Here is a 10,120-nt window from a genome sequence, read left to right on the forward strand (position 1 = left end):
TTTTTTCTCATTATAAATTAAAAAAAAAACTATTATTCTTGTGTACTCTTGGGTACTGTCCTATGTACTGGAAAATATGATAATGGTTGCCATTGTCTATTGCCAATGTTAAGGCATATGGTCCATGGTCCTTGCGGAACACTTAATCAATCTTCACCAAGTATGAAAAATGGTCAATGTAAACGCAACTACCCAAAAAGAGTTCGTAACAGAGACACAACAAGGTGATGACTCATATCGTCAATATAGGAGGAGATTTGATGCTCCAATCCCTATAAACCAAAATATCATATAAATAAAGTTATGTTAATTTTGAAATGATGAAAAAAAATATTTATCTGATAAATTTGAAGGGTAAATGATATATTAACACCAATATTAAAATATGATATAAATAAAGTCACGTCAATATTAAAATAAAAAAGTGATCTAATCAATTTAAAAAGTAAACAATATATTTAGGAAAAAATATTTCGGGCCTTCTAGAAGTGAGGAACGGGTCGGACCCGGGGAACCGGTGTTGGGTTCGGTCTTGGATCCGGGATGTTGGGCCGGATCCGTAACAGTTGCCCCCGCAGCGGGGGAGCGAACAAGGTCGGTCCGTCGCTTGAGAGGCGCGATGTCTGTCCGTGAGCTTCGGTTCGTCTCGGGAGTTCGTTTGTTTTCTGGAGGGAGGTCGGTGCCTTGGTTCCGGTTTCGCTGGGGGGCTCGTCTGACCGTTTTTTTGGTTTGACGAGACTCCTCCGCTTCTGCTGTGTCTGTTGCGTTCTTCGATGCTTTATCAGTTTCTTTTTTCGAGGGAGGGTCATTAAATGTGAAGGGACGTTTTCCCTTTTGTGCCCCTACTAGCTTTAACTGTGCCTAGGGGTAATTGTGTCAGTTTACCCCTTTCTTTGAAACCGTTTTGGATTTTTATTTTAGTTCCCTCGCTCACTTCCCTTTCCTTTTCCTTTTGCCATTCTCTTCTGAAGAATCTCTCTCTGAACAGAAAGTCCCTTCCTTTTTTCATTTTTGGTTTTTGCTTGCTGCTCCTGCTTTTCAAGCTTCCTCAAGTGTTCTTCCTGCATTTCCAGGTTAGCGCATTTCGTCTATTCTTTTCCTGTTATTTTGTGAATGCTGCTCTGTTTTTTGCCATGCATTGTTCTGCCTGTTTTTAGTTTTGCGTTGAACTAGTCTCTTTTGGGGGGGGAGGTTTGTTTGAGTTTTTGGAGGGGTCGAGCACCGCCGTATTCGTTCGGTGATGGCGGTGTACCGCCGTGTTGGTTTGGTAGTGGTGTGTAGGTTTCTGTCTTGCTTCTGTCTAGAGTTAGCAGGCTGATGGTGGTGCTCCTCCCTGTTTTAGGTATGCAACGGCGGAGAAATGAGGGTGTGAGGGCTCCAGTAGCCCCTTCCAGGGGCGTTCCCAATCGTTATGGTTGGGTGACTAGTGATGTATGGGGCGTTCCGTCGCGGATGACGGAGGGCGACCTTCAACGGCTCCGTGATCAGGGGGCCATCTGTGGCGGTGGTGATGAGGAGGGGCGGTATGAGCTCGTCCTCCCGGATGCCGACGAGCGCGTTTGCTATTTGAATCTGCATTCTCCCACCGTTCCGGATTGGATGTGGGTTTACGAGTCGATGTTCACTCGGCTTGGCGTGCGACTTCCCTTCTCACCGTTTGTTCAGGATCTGTTGAGTCGGTGTTCCGTGGCGCCGTCTCAACTTCACCCGAACAGCTGGGCTGCTGTGCGGTCGTTTGAGTTGGTGTGCCGGTATCTCGACCTTCCGGCTTTCGTTCCTGTTTTTCTTTTTCTTTTCTTATGCACTCTTCCGACTAAGGAGGGGAAGCATAAGAAGGGGTATATGTCCTTCCGGGCTCAGCCTCATCGCCGTATCTTTGGCTTATTTGAGGATTCTTTTCATGGCTTTAAATGGGAGTATTTTAAGGTGCGTCCCGTCCAGGGGCACCATCCCTTCTGGCTGTCACCGGAGGGTGTTCGTCGGTTTCCGACATACTGGAATTTCCAGGCTGGCCCGTCGGTTTTAACTAAGTTCACCTATAATGGCTTGTCCCAGGAGGATAAGGACGTTGCCAATATTTTGTGGTATTTATTTGGTGAGCGTCCGTTGAATCCTCGGGACGTTATGGGGGATCCCGAGGCTTGTCGGGCGTATATCGGTGTGTGCTTTGTCTTCTTTTCCCGATTTCGTATGTTATATTCTTGCTTGCTTTTTGTAATCTTTTTTCTTTTTTATTTCTTTCAGTTGAGATGGCTGGTGGGCTGACTTCTCTGGCTAGGTTGAAGGCGGCGATGGGTCGGGAGGAGGGATCCTCGTCTCCTTCGACCCCTGTATCCAATCCTGCCGTGGAATCTCAACCGGTTTCCCAGGAGGTGATTTCTTCGGCTGCTCGGGCAGAGGTTCAAGTTTCCCCTGGCCATGTGAACTCTCCTGAGGTTGTGGTAGTGTCGGCTGCTGAGGCTTCTCGGAAGAGAAAGAGGCCCGAGGACCCGAGCAGCGAGACTTTTGAGGAAGGTTTGGTGCCGAGTGTGATGGATCGTCGTTTTGATGCTCCGGGGTTTATTGATCAGCATTTGATGCCTGGTACGGAGCCTTATTTTGATGGCTGTGATGTCTCGTTCCAGGCCAAGTCGATGTATCGTGCTCTCCTTCGCTCCGCTGTTGTTGTTCGGAAGGCTGAGCCTGTGATGGCTCAGGTTGGTTTGTTGGATAAAAAGCTTCGCCAATCTCAGGTTGAGGTGGCTAAGTTGAAAGAGGAGCTCGATGCTGCCGAGATTGCGAGGGGGAAGGCGGTGAAGTCTTCTGAGGAAGCTGGGGCGGAGATTCTCCGGCTTTCCGAGGTTGAGACTTCACTTCTTTCTCAGCTGGGCGAGGAGCGGCGTAAGGCTTCTGATGCGGGTTCCCGGGCTGCCGTACTTCTTGGTGAGATGGAGGCTCTGACTGCCGAGGTTGCTATATTGAAGAGGGAGAAAACTGAACTGTTGGCCGATGCTAAGGATGCAATTGCTGCTACTGAGGAGACGATGAAGGCGCAGGCCCTGGTGCTTGCTCCGGGAGTGGATGTGTCCGTGATGGGCGCATTCAAGACCGTTCGTGATGGCCGGATAGTCGACCTTGAGTAGCTTTATCTTTGTAATCTTTTGTTCTCCCGCTTTTTTAGACTTACTTTGTTTTTGGATACATTTGGTTTGGCCGTGGGCCGTGTAACCGTGACTCCGTAACTTTGGTTTGTCGTTTTAACAATTTTTTGAGCCGTTCGGGCTCTTTTCGTATGTTCCGTTTAAAAGCTATTCCGTTTAATTAATCTTTTTCCCGTATTTGGGATGAGTGGACCGTCGTGTGGTCGGGTTTATATGGATATCCGCGGGTTGGGCTTGGAGGGTGATCGGTCCTCCAGTCGTGGCCGTGTTTTAGTTCCGTATTTGGGACATTTGTGTGAGTAAAAATAAAGAATTTAGGGATAGCTTTGTAATGCGATTTTATTGATGGGTGGGCCTCGTTAAAACCCTCCGTTGTTGGCGGGAAAGAGTACCCGAGTTTGATACATAGGCGTAGTTTTTGAAATGTAAATGTAATTTGCAAATAAGTAAAGCGAAAGCGTAAAAGGAAATGGGGGAGGGGGAAATGGAGACCTGGGTTGGTTTTAGGAGTAGTATCGCCGTAAGTTGGCGGCGTTCCACGTTCTCGGGACTTCGTTACCGTTAAGCCGTTCGAGCTTGTAGGCTCCTTTCCCGATTGCAGCTTTGATTCTATATGGTCCCTCCCAGTTGGGGGCGAGTTTTCCTTCTCCCGGGGTTGGGGGACCGATGTCGTTTCGCCGTAGGACGAGGTCGTCAGTTGTGAACTCTCGCCGAATGACTCCGTGGTTGTATCTTAGGCTGATTCTTTGTTTTAGGGCTAGCTCTCTGAGGTGGGCTATGCTTCTTATTTCGCCAGTGAGGTCTCGTTCTGCTTCTTCGTCGTTGCCTCCGATTGTTCTTCGCGGGCTTGGGTCACCGATTTCGACTGGGATGATAGCTTCCGTGCCGTAGGTTAATCGTAAGGGGGTTTCCCCGGTAGCTGTCTGTGGGGTCGTGCGGTACGACCATAAGACCGATCCGAGTTCGTCTGCCCATAGTCCTTTGGCTTCGTCGAGTCGTTTCTTGAGGCCTTTGACTATTATTTTGTTTGCTGATTCCATTTCTTTTAGTTTGTTGACCTTGGCGAGGTATTGTTGTAGTAGGGGATCTCGCGTTTGGTAGTCTCCGTTGATTTGGGAACTGACTACTTGCGAATCCGTGTTGACCTCCAGGATTTTTGCCCCGACTTCGCTGGCCAGGGTTAGGCCTGCCAGGAGGGCCTCGTATTCTGCTTGGTTGTTTGAGACCGGGAAGTCGTATCTGACTGATTGTTCGATCACGACGCCGTTTTGGCTTTCCAGAATGACTCCGGCGCCTCCGGAAGTGACGTTCGAGGAGCCGTCGACGTGTAGTTTCCATGCCTCGGGAGGGATGTTTCCTGGGGTCATTTCTGCGATGAAGTCGGCCATGGCCTGTGCTTTGATTGCGTATCGGGGTTCGAACTTGATGTCGAATTGGGATAGTTCGACGGTCCATGCTAGCATTCTACCCGCTAGGTCGGGCTTCTGTAGTACCTGTTTGACTGCTTGGTCGGTTCGAACCGTTATGCGGTGGGCTTGAAAATATTGCCGCAGGCGTCGGGACGCCGTGAGGAGGGCAAAGGCTAGTTTTTCTAGGCGCGAGTAGCGGGTTTCTGCGTCTTGTAGGACTTTGCTTGTGAAGTATATAGGTTTTTGCTCCTTTTTCTTGTTTTCTCGGATGAGTGCTGCCGCGAGTGTTTCTTCCGTTATGGAGAGGTATAAGTATAGGGTTTCCCCTGTTTGGGGTTTGGCGAGGATTGGTGGTTCCGCCAGGGTTTTCTTGAAGTGTTGGAATGCCATTTCGCACTCTTCTTTCCATACGAAGGGGGCTCCTTTCTTCATTAGTTTGAAGAAGGGGATTGCTTTTTGGGCTGATGCTCCGAGAAAGCGAGATAGGGCTGTCAGTCGACCGGTGAGCTTCTGAACGTCGCGTAGGTTTTTTGGGCTCGTCGTCTCGAGAACGGCGCGGCATTTCTCCGGGTTGGCTTCAACTCCGCGTTGTGTGATCATGAAGCCGAGGAACTTTCCTGCCTCCATTCCGAAGGCGCACTTTGTTGGGTTGAGTCGCATTTGGTGTCTCCTTAGGGTGTCCGTTACGGCCTTGAGGTCGCTGATGAGTTGTTCGTCGGAGTCAGTTTTGGCGAGCATGTCGTCTATGTAGACTTCTAGTTTGGTTCCGGATAGGTTCTGGAATATTTTGTTGACGAGCCGTTGGTATGTTGCTCCGGCGTTTTTTAAACCGAAGGGCATGACTGTGTAGCAGTACGTGCCGTCGGGGGTAATGAACGCCGTTTTTTCTTCGTCGGGTCGGTGCATGGGTATCTGATTGTAGGCGGAGTGGTGTTGTCGCATTCTGCCGCGATTTCCCGATCTCCGTGGATGGTCCCGATGGAGTCGTCCTCCGCTACGAACTTCATAAGGAGGTATTTGGTAAAGATGATTGCCGAAAAGTCATTGATCGTCTTTCTTCCGAGGATGACGTTGTAGGCAGTGGAGTCTTTTAGGACCACGAATTCGGCTATGAGTGTCCTCCTCTTGTCACCGGTTCCTATGGTGAGGGGGAGTGTGATGGAGCCTTCCGGTTTGAGGAAGTTGTCTCCGAGTCCCGTGATGCCGTTGCGGTGCGTTTGGAGATTTTCGTCGCGGAGCCCAAGCTTGTCGAAGGCCCCTCGAAAGAGGATGTTGGAATCTGCGCCGGTGTCTACTAGTATTCTTCAGACTAGCCCGGTTCCGATCTTCGCCGAGATCACGAAGGGTGCGTCTTCGGCTGCGGTGCCGTGCTGGCAGTCCTCGGGTAGGAAGGTTATTGCTTTGTTGGACACGGGAGTTGGGGCTTGGTTTGTGACGGCCATTACCTGAAGGTCCTTTTTTATCCTGGATTTAGACTTGCATGGTGCATCTTTGCCCGTGATGACGTTTACTATGATGGTCGGGTCTTCTTCTGGACTTTCTCTTGGGGGTCGCTTTTGGGTTCTCGGAGCTGATGGGGTGTTTGGCTTTGGTGATCCTAGTAGTGAACTGGGCCATGAACTTTCGTGTAATATCGTGGAAGCTGGCTATGGATCCGTTCGGGAGGGCATTGAACCATTTGATCGCTGGCCCGGCGAGGGTTACCGGGAAGGCTCTGCATCGGACCGCGTCGGCCGCTCCTTCTAGGTTCATTCTGGCCTCAAAAGCCGTTAGATGTTCTTGGGGATCTTTAGTTCCGTCGTACTTCACGTCGGTAGGTTTGTCGAAGCCTTTGGGGAGTTTTGCCCTTAGGATTCTTTCTGTGAAGGGTGTAGCTCCCATTATTGTATGGTCGTTTCTCGTGCGTTTGGTGTTTCGGTCTCTCCGATCTTCGTCCGAGTGATGTTGATTACTCAGATCTTGAGAAGCGCTGCGGTTATGTTTCTTATTGTATCGCCGTTCTGGCGATTTTCCGTGTCTGTGATCGCGTGATGAGCTGCGACCGTCTCTTCTGTCGTGTCGTCGGGTTGGCGACCTACCGCGGCGAGATCTTGATCTGGAGGTTGCATGGCTTCCGTGCTCGTCGTTGTGCTTTCCTTTATTGGTTATCTTGCCTTCGAGTTCCTGAACTCGGAGGCAGAGATCTTGGATGATCTGTGCTGCTTTGTCGCTGGCTTTCTCAGGGTGTCGACGGTCCGTGATGTCGCGATCGTTCGCGTTTTGGATAGCGCTCGCTATTCTTGCTTGGTTCGTGACTTCACGGTGCTCGGGGGTTGGATTAATCGGTTGAGAATCATCCTGGCTTGAGGGGGTTTCCTCTAGGACGTCCCCCATTGGGCCCAGCTGGCGCAGATTCCCCACAGACGGCGCCAATGTACGAGATGTCTCTGGTACGGTTTGAAGGGTGGATCGGGAACTCGCGGACAGAGTTGGAGCCGGGTCGCTTGACTGGAACAATGGGGGTGGTACCTGCAAAGACACTCCGACGCTCAAGTCAGAATGGATCTAAGAGGTAGAAAGTGTGAGGAATGAATGAATACCTGGAGGGGCCTGAGTCCTCTATTTATAGGCGGTGGAGGATATCTTATCTTATCTTATTTGACTAAGATAAAGGGGGCGTTTGAATTCGAAAGTCGGTTAGGAGTCTAAGAATGCCGTTTTCGGGCCTTCTAGAAGTGAGGAACGGGTCGGACCCGGGGAACCGGTGTTGGGTTCGGTCTTGGATCCGGGATGTTGGGCCGGATCCGTAACAAAAACCATTTAAATATAATTCTAATGAACTACTTATCTGTTTTATTAATTGTTATAACTCAAATACTATTTTTATATATTTTAATCTACGTCTAATAAAATAAACCAAAAATAAAACAAATAAAAAAAATTGTAATTTTCCATTAGTGGGTTTTTGGTGGTCCGTGGTTTGTAGTTGGATTTGGTGCTTGTTTGAAAAGAGGAAGGGAAGTAATGTTACCATCAGAACAAGGAAGTTTATGACTAACAGGCTCCTCTCCAGAAAGCAATTCGTGAGTTCGTTCACCATTCTCACTTTCGCGCTGTTTTTATGGCTTTATCATGGACTTTAAGTATATAGATTTTGGAATAATTGGGATCTGATAACGATCGATGAATTGTGCGTTAGATAGGGTTTTATTAATAATAATGTAGCTGAGCCTCGTTTTCTCTTTAATTGTGTGGTTGTAGGTCATTGATGTTCTTCATCCAGGAAGGGCAAACGTTTCTAAGGTACATTCTGTTTGTGATCTCAAAACTTCAGATTTAATTGATTTTTGTCAGGTAGTTATTAGTTGGACAATTATGGTGTTTAGGGTTTTTAATTTGTTGTGTTTGGAATATGAAGGCTGAGCTTAAGGAGAAGCTTGCTAGGATCTATGATGTTAAGGACCCCAACACCGTGTTTGTGTTCAAGTTCCGCACCCATTTCGGAGGGGGCAAATCAACTGGTTTTGGTTTGATTTATGACACTGTTGAGAATGCTAAGAAGTATGAGCCTAAGTACAGACTTATTAGGGTAAGATAACTCGATTTTTTGTTCATCTAATGTGATTTTTGTTTGTGAGTGTAATTGCTATGGAATGAGAAACACTTCCATCCAATTACGATGTGTCTTTCAGTCCTTGTAAATGGTAAGACTGGTAAGCTAGTGCTTACTAATATTAATTGTGATTGGATGGCCTCTATGTATAATAATATAGTACTTCTTCAATTCATGTCAACACTTTTATTTTCAGATTGGAGTGGCATGGGGTGAAAATATGTTGATCTTTATTGTTGCTCCATAATGTGACTTGAAATTGTATACTGTTATGATCAATGAGCAATAACATTAGAGATGTTCCAAGAAGATTAATTTGAATGCTTGTGCATATTAGAATTCATTAGTTTTCAGATGAAATCATTAGCTCTTTTTAATTACTTCCATAATTTGTTCTGCTGGATTACTTATCCCTTTTGTGTATTAGAATTACGTTAAGATATTTTTCACAAGAACCTACCCTGTATGCAAACAATACCCCACATACTATTTTTGCACTTAAGAATTATTGAACCTGTGAATTCTGTAGCTGAATCTTACCATGCTCATGTCTTGTTATGCATCCGTTAGTTCATTTTTGTCTTCGGGAATCAGAACATTTCTTCTTTAAAATCTGTGCTTTGTTCATACTATTTTTGCACTTAAGAATTATTGAACCTGTGAATTCTGTAGCTGAATCTTACCATGCTCATGTCTTGTTATGCATCCGTTAGTTCATTTTTGTCTTCGGGAATCAGAACATTTCTTCTTTAAAATCTGTGCTTTGTTTTTGCATAATCCTTCACTATTCCTCTTTGTCATTTGCAGAATGGACTTGATACTAAGGTTGAAAAGTCAAGGAAGCAAATGAAGGAAAGAAAGAACAGGGCAAAGAAGATCCGTGGAGTAAAGAAGGTAAATAGTTGGCAAAAATCAATTCTTTTGTTATTGATAATCGTTCATCTTGTATTGCTCTTGTTTAGTAAAAGTAGTAACCTCAGTCGTTTTTAATATTTTCAGACCAAGGCTTCTGATGCTGCCAAGGCTGGAAAGAAGAAATGAGTTTTCAAATATCCCGGTTCTGCTTTTAAGATTCTTGTGGTGTTGGAATTTTGTAATGGCTATTTTATTTTATAGATTCCTAGATTGAGATGTTTCCGTAAATGCCCTTATCTTTTTGGCTCTTAAATTATTAATGTTCTGTTACAACTTAAGATTGAGGAGAATTCAGTTGATAACTTAAGGCTGTTTTCAAATGTTTGCTAGACTGTGATTATGAATTCCTATGGTGCTTGAAAATTTGACGGATCAATCACTTATTTTATAGGATTTTTATATGCGGTAAATAAATCATTTATGATCATAAAATGTTGTGATGTTTTAAAAAGAAAATAAACTTCTATTTTTCTTTTGGATACGCATTTATTTTTGTGAAGAAGAATGTCAAATTGAAATTAGCTTTTGCGTATGCAAGTATGGTTCATATGTGTACGTTAGCAGGTTCTAAAACCTAGATTATTTGTCAATAATTGAGAACATAACAAGATATCTTTATTGAAAGAATTTTAGTTAGTATTCATCAGTATAGATACTACCATTTTTAAAAAAATTATCTTTTAAAAAGTTCTAAAATGTTTTTGTAAGTTATTTTTTAAATATAAAAGTTTTACCTACTATGACATCTTATGAGACATATTTTAGTCAGTAGTACAGAAGTCTCAGGCACATAGGGGACAAATATTTTAGCCACTAGTGATCGGGTGGGCTACCTTAATCTGGGCCTAAATTGAGTGAGCTCCATCCGATTATGTTTTTGTTTTTATTATTTTTTTGGTGACTTGATTATGTTTTTGTTTAACAACTATAACATTCATCTTTTTCCTAAGTCTAAACTACTACTAGATCTAATTTGGCCTAGTATTTGTTGGATGATTGGACATTTTTTCTTAAAAAAAATTTGGGAAAAGGACAAACTAGTCCTTGAGCTTTTATTTTGTAGA

At 45.2% G+C, this 10,120-nt stretch overlaps 1 protein-coding gene across 1 annotated transcript; it reads left to right on the plus strand.

Moving 5' to 3' along the window:
- On the plus strand, nt 7,240-9,432 carry LOC107619060 (40S ribosomal protein S24-1). Its single transcript, XM_016321266.2, has 6 exons — nt 7,240-7,334; nt 7,515-7,611; nt 7,790-7,831; nt 7,947-8,117; nt 8,949-9,035; nt 9,141-9,432. Exons 1-6 carry the CDS (start codon nt 7,240-7,242, stop codon nt 9,180-9,182), a joined length of 534 nt encoding a protein of 177 aa, XP_016176752.2. The 3' UTR covers nt 9,183-9,432.

Source organism: Arachis ipaensis, chromosome B09 (genome assembly GCF_000816755.2).
Source record: "Arachis ipaensis cultivar K30076 chromosome B09, Araip1.1, whole genome shotgun sequence".
NCBI classification, from domain to species: domain Eukaryota; kingdom Viridiplantae; phylum Streptophyta; class Magnoliopsida; order Fabales; family Fabaceae; genus Arachis; species Arachis ipaensis.